Raw genomic sequence first — 15,415 nt, 5'->3', positions numbered from 1 at the left:
GGCTCAGGAGCAGAGGCACAGGGAAGAGAGGAAATGGAGAGCGAAGGGGAAGGATCCGAGGGGAGCGTAGGAGAAGAGGACAGTGGCCCGAGGGATTCCATGAGCCTCTCCAGCGAATCGGAAGATTCACAGAAGGGGGCGCCAGTGGCCAGGGGTAGGGGGTTCCCAAGGGGAACGCCCCAGGAGCAAGGGGGCAGCAGGGACTCCCAGAGCAGTAGTTGGAAATCAGGACCAGCTTCCCCACCAGAGCAGAGTGGGGGGGGAAGAGTCCCAAGTATCGGGGCCAGTGCATTCCCCACCAGGGAGAGAAGACGAGGCAGGGCTGACCACGCCTCCATCGGAGAGCCAGACAACGGAGGGGAGGTCAGATCCGGCCAGTATCCCGGAAGAGGGAAGCAGTGACAGAAGTAGTGTAACGGTTAGGAGAAAGGTCACTGGGTTGGCGCGAGAGGCAAGTTCAAATGTACAGGAGCGCGGGACAGCAGAGAATGAGGATTGGGAACCGGGTCCTAAAGCCCGCCGGAGGCAGGGGGAGGAGCTAAGTTACTCAGCGTCGGAAGAGTCCAGAAAGGGCAATGCCTCAGCGGGCAGGAGGACCCGCAGGGTGGAGCAGGGCTAGGATCTTAAACTGGTGTCAGAGGGGAGGAGACTCAGACGGGACTTCGCCGATCTAGGGTTTAAGACGTAGGGCTGCGCGCTGCGGCTTTGAAATGGAAACTGAACTTCAATAAAGACTTTTGTACATTACAACAGCCTAGCGTTGGTCCTCTGTGAGCTGGGACCTAGAGGCAGCTCTGACACATACATATATGCCAGTATTTGTAAATGTAAATGATTCAATCGGCTTTTGGTTTTGGCCCCTGTTGCAGGGGCTCAGCCCACTTAGTCTTGTGCCATTGGGGCAGCTGTGGGGCTGCTGTGGGGCAAATTGCACAGTTGATTTTTAAGGGGTGACACCCCCCAAAACTTTATTTAGACATTACTAAATGCTAAGATTTCAATTTTTTGAGAGACCGTGGGAAAATGCAATCTCCCTGACCATCGAGGAATAGAGACTGTTATCTGGGAGGTTGCCAGGGTTACTGGTGTGAGGAGAGGAAAAGAGACTTTTCGACCAGCTCTTTGAGCTGAAATCCACCTTTGGAGAAGGCAGGCTGCGCCTCTGGAAAGACCAGGCCTTGTGGAAGTGTAGGGACTGTGCGGTCTTACCGATTCAGAGAGATAGATAGGTATTTCCCACCGCTCCCTTTACTCCTTGCTGCTAAGAAGCTTTTCCAGTGGATGGAAGTGGACTTAGGCAGATGTAGCATTCGACATTAAGGAATAAAGCAGAGCCCATACAGGCAACAGGCAACCCACCTTTTGCAACTGCATGGAGATGTCTGGGAGTTGCCTCTGCCACATTTTCTTTTCTCTGGCTGCCACGCTGATGGGCAAATCAGATGTTTGGGAAAGCAACTTAAAGGAGTTGTTTGAGGCGTTGGCATCTTGTCTCAAAAGATCCCCTTTCTCTCTCTCTCGACCCTCTTCTCAATCCCTCCGTCAGGCGAGGCCTCCCCTTCTCCTTCCCCTTTTTTTGGATCAGGAATTCAGCAGAGCCCATAGAGACCTGAGAAATATCACTGGGGCGGATTTTTTTCAGAACTGAAAGCGGGGGTCTGTGTAAAAACAGGCATAGGAACTCCCAAGCTCAAATTAATGTGCAAGGAATAATAAGGTAGCTCACAGGAAGTGAGGCTATCTACTGCTGGAAAATTCCATTCCACCTTTAGTTGCAGACATGGAACTGTTGCAAGTCACATATCTGTTTACATACCAGCACAGCTTGCTAGGAACTTCCGTTGTGTATACAGTGGTATCTCAGGTTAATAATAATAATAATAATAATAATAATAATAATAATAATAATAATTTATTTATACCCCGCCCATCTGGCTGGGTTTCCCCAGCCACTCTGGGCGGCTTCCAACAAAACAATAAAATACAATAACCTAGTAAACATTAAAAGCTACCCTAAACAGGGCTGCCTTCAGATGTTAAGAACTTAATTCGTTCTGGAGGTCCGTTCTTAACCTGAAACTGTTCTTAACCTGAGGTACCACTTTAGCTAATGGGGCCTTCCGCTGCCGCCGAGCGATTTCTGTTCTCATCCTGAAGCAAAGTTCTTAACCCGAGGTACTATTTCTGAGTTAGCGGAGTCTGTAACCTGAAGCGTCTATAACCCTAGGTACCACTGTATAGCTTTTGCTTCTCTCTGTCTCTCTGAGCAGACAAAGAGAGGTGGCATGTTTCTTTGTCCTGATTTATGATCAATAAATCCATAGTTGTAGTATGCTTCCACAAGCCTCACGCCTATTCTGTGTACGCAATTTGCTTGGCTGATATAGTGTGCCCTGGCTTTGAAGCCTGGGTTGCTGATTTATGTCGGAGCAGAGGCAGATGGGTCTTCGCGGCGGGATGGCTGGAAGAACATGATCCAGCTGGGGCTAGCCAGCTGGCCTTGTGACCCTCTGCATACCGACAACTACAACTAACTTAAAGGAATGCTATTTCTCTTTATTCTTTCTGAAGCACTTTCCAAAGAATCATATGATGGTGGGTGAGTATATATCGGGAAGGGACCCCAAGGGTCATCCAGTCCAACCTGCTACAAGGCAGGGATTTGTGTATGGCTGAGGGATCCACACTTCTCCTGCAGCTGCAAGTTAAGTTACGCCATGAAGCATATCTTGCCATCCCCTTTTGCTGACTGAGAGCAGAGGAAGTGCTGCTTACAGCCTCTCCAAGAGCATTTCGACAGTCAGGAGCAGGCCTGAAGTTCTTGGGGTGTTTGCACATATGCTAACAACATTTATACCTCCAGGCAAAGGAAAAACCATGAGCCTACTCTGAAGGCTCATAAATGTAGAAAGTGCTTTCTTTAGAGCACCTCTCTTGACATTGCAAGCTGCTGCAAGTGTCCAAAACTGGTGTGAAGTTGCTGGTTTGTAAATATTAATTATTCCTACTTTACTGATCTGAATTACTCAAATTGCTTTTAGTGCTGGTCACTACAGCAGGGGCTGATCCCCATTTATTCTTGTGGTGTTCAATTCAGAGTATCTGTTAAAAAAATCAAACAGAAAACAATTGAGGGTTGCCATTAAGGCTGGGGGGAGGGGGCAAACTGGGTCTTATAGACCCAAAGTGGGTTTTGGATGCTCCATTACACAAATCAGCCAGCTCACTGCCTATCTAATTCACTGGGCATTCAAGTATTTGCTTGCAAATTAATTATCTTTTTAAATTTATGCCTTTTCCAAAACATTTATCTAAAGATGTAAGGTGCAAGTGTACCACTTTTGGATGCTAATTAATCTCCGCTTGGATTATGTGGATAAATTGATAGGTGAAAGAATCAGTGCCTTGAGTAATACCTGGTTAAAGCAATGGTTCATTTGAAGAAATTAAGTTTTCAACACATTCCTTTGTCACCTTTAGATAGCCTAACAAGAACAGGAAAAAGGAGACAAACCACACCAACATGGGTGAAGCCAGGAGGTGCTGCCCTACCCCAATCAAATAAATTAAAATACTTTACTGTATTTTTACTGTACTGTACTGTGCTGGTTAGGGGGGATGAGGTCAAGCCCCACTTGGGTGGGTGTGATATATCAGGAGTGGGGTTGTTTAAAAATGTTCTTAAGTGTTATATGTTAATTTGTATTTCTATTTTTTCCCTTTTTACCTTCATGCCTGCAGCTGACTTTTCCTCAACCTCCTCTTCTCCCTTCGACAGGCAAAGCTTCCTCCTCCTCCTCCTCTTCAGAGCAGGAATTCAGCAGAGCCCATACAGACCTAAGAAATATCAGTAGGATCGATTATTTTCCCAAGAAGGGAAAGAGGGGGTCCACGTAAAAGCAGACATATAATATGTCAAGCACAGATTGCAGTGGAAGAAATAATAAAGTGGGAAAGAAGCCTCCCATCATACTACTAACTGGAAGAAATGTGTTTTTTCCCTTGTTTATTCTTTCTGAAGCACTTTCCCAAGAATCATATAATGGTGTATATAGCTGGAAGGGACCCCAAGAGTCTTCCAGTCCAACCCGCTGCAAGGCAGGAATATGCGAATGAACCACAAGGTGATTGCATTTAATCATAAGTCAAGGAATTGGGATCTTGAGGAATTACCTGGTTACAAAAACACTGCTTACAGCAGTGGTTCATCTGAACAATACATCGTTCAAATAGTTTCCAATACATTAAAGGCGGCCTGAGGGGGAAAGCAATGGGGATCTGAACTCACAGCCAGTTACTCTGGAGTTGCTGTAGCCAAGGGGAGCTTCCCCGCCCCAATTGGAATAAATAAAAATATTATACTGTTAAGGCTTAGGGAGGAAGAGGCCATGTCCCACTTGGGTGGGTGTGATTTATTAAAATAATAATAATTTAACGTTTAATGATAATAATAATTTATTACTATTTCTCAGCCACCAACAGAATATTTTAAAAAAACGATAAAACATAATATACTACAAATTTCCCTAACAGCCTCTCGGGATCCCAATTCCCCATTTCATTGGCTGCGAAGCCCCCGCGCGGCACAACGCCGCTTCCATCCGCCAGGGCTTCGTCGCCCCTCCCTGCCTGACCCGGATATATAACCCCCGGGCGGCGGAAGTGCTCTCCTTTTGCGCCGAGAACCAGCAGCCATGGTGAGTGCTCGGGCTTCGGGTCGGTGGAGCGATCCGTAGCCATCCGCGGCGGCGGCTCCGCCGAGCGCGGCGCTTTCGGGGCCGGGGGCGCGGGAGACGCCGCTCTTCCGTGGGGCGGGGAAATGGGGCGCTGAGGCGCCGCGGCGGGGCTCGCTCGGTCTTGGGGGGGGCGCCAGCATGCGCAGTGCGGGCCGCAGGGAAAAAGGCCGCCGGCCAGACATGCTCTCTAAAGCGATCGCTTGGGAAGGGCCGGGGGAACTGCCTGCCACTGAACTAGGGCGCAGCAGCGGGGCTGGATCCTGCTGGGGGGGGGGTTGCCCTAACGGAGAAGGGAGCACAAGGATGCTCGACTAGAAACTAAATGGGAATCAATTAATACGGGAATAACTGAAGAGCTGGGTGCGGGTTCATAGAACAGGGGCGGCTGGAAGGGGCCCGAGGGTCATCTAGTCGAGCCCGCCCCCTTGCTAGAATGATCCGCTTAAACATCCGGGCAAATTCGAACCCACGCCCTTTGCCTGCTCTCCCCCCCCCCCCTCAGGCTCGAGGACCCAAGAAGCACCTGAAACGGGTAGCAGCCCCCAAGCACTGGATGCTGGACAAGCTGACGGGAGTCTTTGCAAGTATCTTTTTTCCAACTTTGTATAAAAGGAGATAGGGAAAAAGCATATTTATATTTCCTTTTACAACCCTTTTTAAAAGGGGAGCCTTGCACTTCAGGCATTAGTTTGCACCTGGGCTTCTTCATTAAATGCCTTACCCTTAGTTTACATATTAGATATTAGATTCCTTGTGGTGGTTTATTAAATCTGTATTGAATCTATAAATTCCTTATGATGGTTTATTGAATTTCTAATTTATAAATTCCTTGTGGTTTCTTATTAAATCCCACCGTTCATCCCGGGATAGTTTATAGCAGAAAAATGCAAAATTAAACACAGTGCATAACAACAAGAACTGATAACCAGTAACAGAGAAACTAACACAACATTATACTTCAAAATAACGGAAATGTAGAAAATAAAGGATCTTGGAGAAGGATAAGTTGGGGAGTCTGTTGAACATTGTGACAAAACAACAAAGGGATGTAAAATATCATCTGGGAAAATGCATGCCGCCCTGTAACCTTCCCTTTCGGGGTTCTAGGCACCACGCCCGTCAACGGGACCCCACAAGTTGCGTGAGTGCCTCCCGCTTGTGATTTTCCTCCGCAACCGGCTCAAATACGCCCTGACAGGCGACGAGGTCAAGAAGATCTGCATGCAGCGCTTTGTCAAGATTGACGGCAAGGTTCGCACCGACGTCACCTACCCGGCGGGCTTTATGGGTAAGGCCCTAGATTTCTAGCAGTGGGGTTTGAAATGCCAGATTTCCAGCGGTGGGGCATTCCGCACAGCGGAAAACAGGTTTATGCAGCGGTTGCACCACACTGGCATCCTGTCGTAACTCCTGCCCTTTCTCCCTGCAGATGTCATCAGCATTGAGAAGACTGGCGAGCACTTCCGCCTGGTGTACGACACCAAGGGGCGCTTTGCCGTGCACCGCATCAGCCCTGAGGAGGCCAAGGTGAGAATTGATTTGAATCCTTTTCTTACCAAAAGACTCGGCCTTGCTGGCATCTTAAGATGGACAACAAGAGGAAGGAACAATAAATGCTCGGAGTGGTTTCGTGATTTAAGTCACGATTTAAATCCCTCGTGAGTTAGACTGGGTTCAAATCCCTTTTTTACAGAAATACTCTGCCTTGCTGGCATTCTCTTAATATTGACGAAATGACTGATTTCTCCATTCCTCCTGGCAGTACAAGCTGTGCAAGGTGCGCCGCATCCTGGTGGGCACCAAGGGCACCCCCCGCCTGGTGACTCACGATGCCCGCACCATCCGCTACCCGGACCCCCTGGTCAAGGTCAACGACACTGTCCAGGTCGACCTGCAGACAGGCAAGATCACCGACTTCATCAAGTTCGACACAGGTGACTGTTCCTCTGAGCGTGTCAAGAGCGCCAGAATCCTTCCCCAGTGGGGGGAGATGGGGAGACTTCCTCTGGCCCTGGAAGCTCCCTTCCGGAGCACCCCCATTTTTGGAAGCATATATATATTTCTGTCCCCCCTGCCCAGTCCCAATTCCACCTTCTGACCCTTTCCCTCCCTCTTCTCCCCAACAGGCAACCTTTGCATGGTGACGGGGGGCGCCAACTTGGGGCGCATCGGGGTGATCACCAACCGCGAGAGGCACCCTGGCTCCTTTGACGTGGTCCACGTCAAGGACACCAACGGCAACAGCTTTGCCACCAGGCTCTCCAACATCTTTGTCATTGGCAAGGTGGGTGCTTTTTATTTAATATTATTTCAAATTTTCCTGGAATTTATTAAGACCTTTTCACCCCCCAAGATGCATAGAATACCACCCAACATTCAAAACCATGGAAAAGGTTCCCCATGTAGGAATGCCTGAATGGGGAACCTTTTCCATGGTTTTGAACGTTGGGTGGTATTCTATGCCTTTCGGCTTGCTCCTATTTTTTTATTCTTTTTGGTAGATAGAAAGCTTTGAAATTTTGGGAAGTTGCAGAGGTTACCATGGAATGGTTTTTTAAAAAGTTATTGTTACATGAAGAAATTTTGATGAGATCTTTTGTGGTTTATATTTTGCTTTTGTAATAAATCCAGGGGAACAAGCCGTGGATCTCTCTGCCTCGTGGGAAGGGCATCCGCCTCACCATTGCCGAGGAGCGAGACAAGCGGCTGGCAGCCAAGCAGAGCAGCGGGTGAACATGCACATGGAAACCCGATTGGGACTAGACACTCTCGGTTTTATAGTCTTGCTTCTAGTCAACTCCCCTGAGGTTTCAAGGGTTTGTTTTCCATCAAGTGGCTTATGCCTTTTAGGAACCAAATAAAGAAATTACAAAAATAGTCATTTGGAGGGATTCATTACTTAATTTCCTGAGATTTGTAGCCTGCTGGATTGTCAAAAGCGATTCGCAAGGAGGTAATATGGGGGAAAGGAGGAAAACCCACCCCTATGAAAGTTAAAAGGCCTCAAAATGAATTAAAATTAATCTCAGGGTTAGGCTTCTCCGAAGTGGAATCTTTGGCGCAGGTGCTGAAAAGAAGGATCTCCAGAGCTGGTGAGCCACCTGCCCTAAATATGAGGCAGGGAGTTCCAAAGGGCAGATGACCAGGTACAAATGCCTCAATTGTATAAACAGAAGCAACGTACACAGGTTAATACATTGGCAGGGTTATAGGAATACTTGTAATTTGATTATGAATGGACAATAAGTATTTCAAATGGTTAAAACTTTATAATGAACATGTAGTACATTGCTATACAATAGAACCAAGCAAGGGTTTTTATTTTGTGGTGTTGGAAAATTAACAAAATGTTATGGGAGGGGAAATGCCTCAAATAGATTGTGGGCAGCACTGCAGCTATCCTGGAAAAACAGGCCCGGAAAAGGATGGCAAAAGTGTTCGGGGACAGGGGGCTCGGGAAGAAGCCAGGGGACCTTGGCAATGCTGGTGCGATAAATCCTTTTTAAAAAAATCCCCTGTAAGCCACAATAAGCTTTCAAATATGGGTTGGGAAAGTGAACCGCTGGAAGGGTTGTTTTTCCATATATGGTGGTCCTTTGCAAAGGCCAAGGATTTATGGGAAATGAATGAAAAAAGATGTTGAAATGGAGAAATCCCAAAGCCTTTTTGTGAGGGATAATTGGGACGGAGGTTCCGCAGAAGGGGACTCAACTGGCAACAACCTGATAGCAAATCACAATCGTAGCATTGGAAGGGAGGGGCCCCAACAGTCATCTAGTCCAGCCCCTGACAAGACAGGTATCTTGGCTCAAGCATCCAGGATAGATGGCTTATAAAATAATGGATTATGCTGACATGGTGAGGTCCAAACGGGGAACTGTCTATGGGCAATTGGGCTATCCATCAGAATATTTTCACGCTGAGGAAAGTAGGGTTTGAGAGATGAACACTGAAGAAAAAGGAAGTTTCCGGAGTTGAGTGACAAAGTATCATACAGCAAGTATGAGGATACAAACACCAGCCAGAAAAAGTGAATGACTATAGAATCATAGAGTTCGAATGGGTCCCATGGACACCTAGTCCCATCCTCTGCAATTCAGGAATAATAGGTATTAAAAAAAAAAAAATGAAAAGCCCAATAATAATTCATAATAATAAAAGGATCAAGGCTTTGTGTTCTCATCAGTTCGGAAAAACAAGGAACAGCCGGGAGGCTGGCTGAAGCGTCTAATGAGTGGCATTAGAAGCTGCCTTGGAGTGTCACTTGAGAACGTCCCCGAGAAACAAGGAGGAGCCAGGCTTTTTCCCAGGGAGAAGGGCACTTCCTGTCCATTTTGCTTGCCTGCCAGCTGGATGGGAAGTGTCAAAACGCCTCCCTCCTAGCTCTACCACCCGATGATTCTAGGCTGAGATTCCTGTCAGGCCGGGGTTGGGCTGGATGAGCCTCTGGATCCCTTGCAAGGTTCAATAAGCTGAGAAAAGTGTAGGACTCAACACTACTCCCAGGACCCAGGATCATCCAGTGCGATTGCCAGAGAGGTGAGTGCCAACCGTTTTCTACAAATGTGGTTTATTTAGTTTTCAAAAGTTTGCTTGCTTTAATATTACCATTCTTGAACAAGAACAACAACTACAACAATACATTTAATTTATCCATTGACTTCCTACCCCCCTTGCAATTTGTGTCGAAATTATTCCATACAACCCCCCCTTGCAAATCAGAAAATTCAGTTGCAAATGCAACTTCTCTGGGCTTCTCCAGTCTGACGATGTGAATTTGGGGGAACCACTTCAAGCATCTGCCGTGCTTTGGAGTGATTTCCTCCTTTGCAAACTGCTGAAAGTCTAAATTTTGAAAAGAAGCCTGATTTGCAGGGGGTGGGTGGGTGAAATGATTTTGATGGCAACTATGTATTATTTATTATTTATTGGCTTTATATACTGCTCAGGGCACCTTGCAGAACAAAACCAGAAGAAAAACCACAAAAAATAAATAATCAAAAATGACAAACCTATAATTGCCCTCACCAAAAAGACCACATTTTAAAAGGGCATAGGCTACACCCTAAATAGTTATCTGTAACATCTTTCTGCTTTTGCTCCTATTCCAAATCCGCTTCGCGATTTCCTGCCCTTACAACCATGCTAGAGATCAACGAGACGGAGAAATGTCAACCAAAGAGAATAAACTGATATGACCACCAAAATTAGGGACCCAGAGGAGTCAAGGGAGGAGTGGAAACCCTTTTGTAAAGCATTTGAAAGAAGCTTTCTTGGTTTTCATGAATTTTCCATAAAGACTGGAGAAGAAATTGCCACTGAAATATTAGACATCTTAGAGAGGCTCAATTTGAACTTTCAAGACTGTGTCGGTCAAGCATACGACAATGGGTCTAACATGGCTGGAAAGTACGCAGGTGTCAGGGACGCAGCGGGAGCGCAGGGAGGGGAGGAGATGGAGAGCGAGGGGGAGCAGTCCGAGGGGAGCGTGGGAGAAGAGGACAGTAGCCCGAGAGATTCCATGAGCCTCTCCAGCGAATCGGAAGATTCACAGAAGGGGGCGCCGATGGCCAGGGCAAGGGGGGCCCCAAGGGGGACACCCCAGAAGCAAGGGGCCAGCGGGGACTCCCAGAGCAGCAGTTGGAAATCAGGACCAGCTTCCCCACCAGAGCGTAGTGGGGGGGAGGAGTCCCAGGTATCAGGGCCAGCGTATTCACCACCAGCGAGAGAAGATGAGTCAGGGTTGACCACGCCTCCATCGGAGAGCGGGGGAACGGTCGAGAGGAAGGTTACCGGCTGGGCGCGCGCGCCAAGTTCAAATGTACAGGCGAGCGGCACAGCAGGTAGCCCGGATAGGGAACCAGGTCCTAAAGACCGCCGGAAGGAGGGGCAAGAATCAGGGGATCAGCGTCAGAAGAGTCCAGAAAGGATGAAACCCCAGCGGGCAGGAGGGCCCAGAGGAGGAAGGAGCTAAGGAAGAGGTGGAGCAAGGCTAGAGTCTTAAACTGGTGTCAGGGGGGAGGAGACTCAGACGGGACTTCGCCGGTCTAGACTTTAAGACGTAGAGCAGCACGCTCCGGCTTTGAAATGGAAACTGAACTTCAATAAAGACTTTTGTACATAACTACAGCCGGGCGTTGGTCCTTTGTGAGCTGGGACCTAGGGGCGGCTCTGACAGCAGGTGTACAGGCTATCCTAAATGGAAAGAATGAGAACTGCATTTTCTCTAGTTGTGCCAATCATACGCTGAATCTCGTTGGTACCGATTGCGCTGAAGCCTGTAACAAAGCTATTACCTTCTTTGGAACCATTCAGAAAATGATCAATGTCTTCAGTGCAAGCCCTTTAGTTTGGGAGGTACTGAAGAAAAATGTTCCTGCCTCACTTCATTCAGTCTCAAAAACAAGATGGTCAGCAAGGATTGATAGTGTAAAACCAATTGCAAACCATTTTGATGGTATTCAAACTGCAGTATCTGAGATCAGTGAATTTAACTGCAGAATGTAAAGCTGATCTTCAGTGAATAAAAAAATACTTGAACACTTTTGAATATGTTGTAATGTCAAGGATTCAGAGCAAACTTCTCACAATGATACATGAGATAAACTTGGTAATAGAATCACGTAATGCCACACTGGATGTTGAAAGGGACAACAGATCAACTGCGTACAGACATTTTGAATTTTAGAGAGAAATGGAATAACATACTTCAAGAATGTCAACATGTATCAGTCAAACTAGGTGTTTCAGATACTTTTATTACTCGCAGGGGATGTCTAACTCAAGAGGATGCTGAAAAAGACTTCAGAGTGAATGTATACTTCAAAATAATTGACTTTGTTATTGTTGGACTGACACTGCGATTTTCTGCTGTTAGGGAAATAATGTGAACTTTTCAATTTTTTGTGGAAGTTACAACACTTCAATAATGACGAACTGATACAAAAATGCACTCGGTTTCACTTGGAATACTCGAACCATATTTTCCGTGACGAAATTCAGAGTAAAATGCTCCTCCCTAAGCGAACTTTCGATACGAATTTCAAACTTAATTCTCCATCACCAAAAGAAATTGCCAATCAAATACTAAACTTGAATTTAGTATTCAAGTTTAGTATTTGATCCCTTCTGGGCTGCTTGGCAGCATGCCTAGGCCTTCTGCGACTGGTGCTGCTTGTGGGGGTGGCTTATGGGATTTGGAGGTCTCCTCCCAGCGCCAGGACAGTCCCTTCTCTCCCACCCTTGACCTCCTCTTTATACAGTTGCCATTTGGCTTTGGGGATGCAGTTCTTGCTGCTAACTTATTGCACATATGTAGTAGGTTGCTGGTTGCTGTCTCTTAATTAACCACTCCTTTCATTCCCGGCCTATGGCATTGCATGGACTGCCTCCCAGTGGCTTACAGTTCTGGCCAGTGGCGTAGCGTGGGGGGTGCAGGGGGGGCCGGCCGCACCGGGCGCAACATCTGGGGGTTAGGGTTAGGGGGCGCAAATCCACGGGTTAGGGGATGCAAGTTACTTGCCTTGCCCCGGGTGCTGACAACCCACGCTACGCCACTGGTTCTGGCCACCAGCACACGGCTTAGGTGGTGCAGTTCTGGCTTTAAGCATATGAGATTGCAGCAACCTAACATATTATTTTGCTTGTTTTTCAGTATTTCCTTTAGCGGCACATGTGCAGTAAGGTTGCTGGTTCTGTCTGTTAGACCTTCGTTTAGTTATCCAACTGTTAGATTTCAGCTGGCTTCCACAGTGTTACATTGTCAAGTAGCTGGCAATTCCTTGTTTTCACACACTGGTTACGCTATCGTGTCTCCTGCTTTGGCAAGTGAGTGACATCTTCCCCCCCCCCCCCGCAGGCATATGTGCACAGTGAGGGGCACCCCTAGCAGTGCTGTGTAGGCAGCAGATAAGATCAAGAAAAGGGTCCTGTCTATCAGCAGGAAAGTCGCCCCTCTCCCACGTGCCATGACCAAGTAAGTCCCTTATGAGGTTGGAGCCTTTTAGTTTAGAAGGAAGGAGGCAGTCCTTCAGGTATTTGTCACACTCTGAGTCACAATGACCCTTGGTTACCTCCGTTGCCCTTCCTCTGGGCAAACCCACCATAAGAACATTAGAAGAATCTGCTGGATCAGGCCAATGGCTTTAAAAGACATAGAAGATATAGATAGATAGATAGATAGATAGATAGATAGATAGATGATATATAGTGTTACGGAAGGGGGGGTCATGTCTTCTTCACCTTCTTTGCTACAATATATTTGCTCAATTTCTCTAGGACTCCATGACATCTCCCCTGTCCTCCATAATCCCTCAAGTAAGGTGTCAAGACCCTAATCCTGTCAAAATCACTCTGCCAAACCTTTCCTCCGGGCAATGCCAGGTGACAGACTATGCATACACTCAGGAAGCGCTTATCTGCGCATATCTCCAGCTCTGCATATTCCCCCCCTCCCTCCTCCATATGTTAATCCGGTGTAACCCAACCTCTCCTTAATGTATTCATGATGTAATCTGTGTAACCCAACCTTTCCTTAATGTATTCATGATGTAACTGGGATGTATTTTGCACTGTATTCTGGGACATGGAGGGAGTTTCAAAAGTTCATGTCACCCCTTTCTCGCTGTTCAATCTCGTCTTGAACCTGTTGCGCAATAAACATTGGATCTCCGCATTTTGCTCCTGTCCGGCTGAGCTCATTTTCTTCCGCAGGGACCCGCGGACACTTAGTCCGACGAGCTGGGTGGCAGTGTAGCCCCGCACCCAGATTTTAGCCGTAACAATAGATAGATAGACAGATACAGATACATACATACAAAGGTCTGCAAGACTATGAGACCCTTCAAACCTAAAGCAGCTCAGGCACACTGTTAGGTGCCAACTGAAAGGTTTGATGAGCTTTGTCAGGGGTTCAGGAGCAGAGACACAGGAGGGGGAGCAAATGGAGAGTGAGGAGGAGGAATCCGAGTGGGGTGGAGGCAGTGACAGTGGCCAGAGTCATTCCACGAGCCTCTCCAGCGAATCGGAAGATTCACAGAAGGGAGCGCCGATGGCCAGGGCAAGGGAGGCTCCAGGGGGAAAACCCCAGGAGGAAGGGGCCAGCGGGGACTCCCTGAGCAGCAGTTGGAAATCAGGACCAGCTTCCCCACCAGAGCGCAGTAGGGAGGGGGAGTCCCAGGAATCGAGACCAGTGTTCTCACCACCAGCGAGAGGAGATGAGTCAGGTTTGACCACGCCCACATCGGAGAGCGGGGAAACGGTCAGGAGGAAGGTTACCGGCTGGGCGCACGCGCCAAGTTCAAATGTACAGGCGAGCGGCACAGCAGGGAGCCCGGATAGGGAGCCAGGTCCTAAAGCCCGCCGGAAGGAAGGGCAAGACTCAGGGGGGTCAGCATCAGAAGAGTCCAGGAAGGAGGAAACCCCAGGGGGCAGAAGGACCCAGAGGAGGAAGGAACAGCGCAGGAGGTGGAGCCGGGCTAGGATCTTGAACTGGTGCAGAAGGGATAGTGACTCAGAGGGGACTTCGCCGATCTAGAGTCTAGACGTAGGGCTGCGCGCTCTGGGGTTTGAAATGGAAACTAAACTTCAATAAAGACTTTTGTACATTACAACAACCGGGCGTTGGTCCTCTGTGAGCTGGAACCTAGAGGCAGTCCTGACAAGCTTCTTAGGAAATTTGATGTAGGTCTGAGCCACATGGCAAACCCTTCTGATAATAGCAAGGTGGGCAAAAGGAAAAACAAAATAGCAGGATATGGATAAGTTTCAAAAGCTCTAATAAAGCTAGCTTTACTTCCCAAAGAGATAGCACTACCTAGCAGATCTACAGCAAGTTATCCACTTCCAGGAAACCAATACCTAACTCCTCTCAACTCTGCACAATTTCCTCTCGAGTCCTTTTCCTCTACCTGTTTTAAGAAGTAAACTACATATTCTACAATACTCAGATATGCTTCAGGCGACACTTTTTTGTGAAGGTGCATGCACTGAGTGCATACACCTTTTCTTTCCTTCTGCATGCACCGAGTGATACACTCTTCTCATACTATTGAACAATATTGAGCACAATAGTGTTCAAAGGTAACCTTGGAGGTCATCTAGTCAAACTCAGAGCAGAATGTTTGCAGCTACAGCATCTCTGACTGTCCAAGGATGGCTTTCTATATTTTGTTGGATTACAACGTCCATAATCCCACTTCCGATCTGATCGCCATGGCGTTTGGCTACTTTCCCATGGCACTGGACTCCAATCGTGCAATTATTCAGGGATAATATGGGGGTAATTATCCCTGCTGACCCCTCCCCAGGGTAGGGGGGGCTTGCCATCACCCACGGGTCATCCGAAAACTCCCACTTGCTACAGAGTGTGGGGGCAGGGACGCTGGGTGCTGAGTATCACATGAATTGGAAACTCTCCAGAGCCATTGCCATGAGCAGGAGGTTCCCTGTTCTTCAGAAAATTTTTGAATTTGGACTTTGAAACAAGCATGTTCTGGAAAGAAGGAGACAAAAAAAGGACCTGCTAAATAATTCAGTCACTGAGTGCCAAAGATTTGATTTGAAAAGGACTCTCGACATTTTGCTACGTTTTATGTGAGGTGAGCGGCTGTTTATTCTCTATATTTGTTATTTCATGATTTGGCAAGCCACACTAAGAAAGATCTAATTAATTAAATGGA

At 47.5% G+C, this 15,415-nt stretch overlaps 1 protein-coding gene and 1 long non-coding RNA gene across 2 annotated transcripts; one reads left to right on the top strand and one right to left on the bottom strand.

Moving 5' to 3' along the window:
* Positions 1–797: 797 nt before the first annotated feature.
* On the bottom strand, positions 798–4,692 carry LOC310827609. The gene is made up of 3 exons (XR_014556464.1): positions 4,174–4,692; positions 984–3,837; positions 798–860 (listed from the first exon to the last, which is right to left on the bottom strand). It is a non-coding gene; the product is annotated as an uncharacterized lncRNA (long non-coding RNA).
* Positions 4,691–7,613, top strand: LOC310827608 (small ribosomal subunit protein eS4-like). Its single transcript, XM_083703761.1, has 6 exons — positions 4,691–5,316; positions 5,844–6,024; positions 6,166–6,263; positions 6,499–6,670; positions 6,863–7,020; positions 7,368–7,613. Exons 1-6 carry the CDS (start codon positions 5,170–5,172, stop codon positions 7,467–7,469), a joined length of 858 nt encoding a protein of 285 aa, XP_083559887.1. The 5' UTR covers positions 4,691–5,169; the 3' UTR covers positions 7,470–7,613.
* The last annotated feature ends 7,802 nt before the right edge of the window (positions 7,614–15,415 follow it).

Source organism: Podarcis gaigeae (genome assembly GCF_964106915.1).
Source record: "Podarcis gaigeae genome assembly, chromosome: 11".
Lineage (NCBI taxonomy): Eukaryota > Metazoa > Chordata > Lepidosauria > Squamata > Lacertidae > Podarcis > Podarcis gaigeae.
Note: the sequence above shows the minus strand (reverse complement) of the source record. Positions and strands in the feature narration are given on the sequence as shown.

Bases quoted from the DNA above. Each gene is read 5' to 3' on its own strand.
- LOC310827608 (XM_083703761.1), top strand. From the start codon at position 5,170: ATGATCCGCTTAAACATCCGGGCAAATTCGAACCCACGCCCTTTGCCT. The intron at 5,317-5,843 runs GCAAGTATCTTT...TCGGGGTTCTAG, and splicing joins ACAAGCTGACGGGAGTCTTT to GCACCACGCCCGTCAACGGG. The intron at 6,671-6,862 runs GTGACTGTTCCT...TCTCCCCAACAG, and splicing joins CTTCATCAAGTTCGACACAG to GCAACCTTTGCATGGTGACG.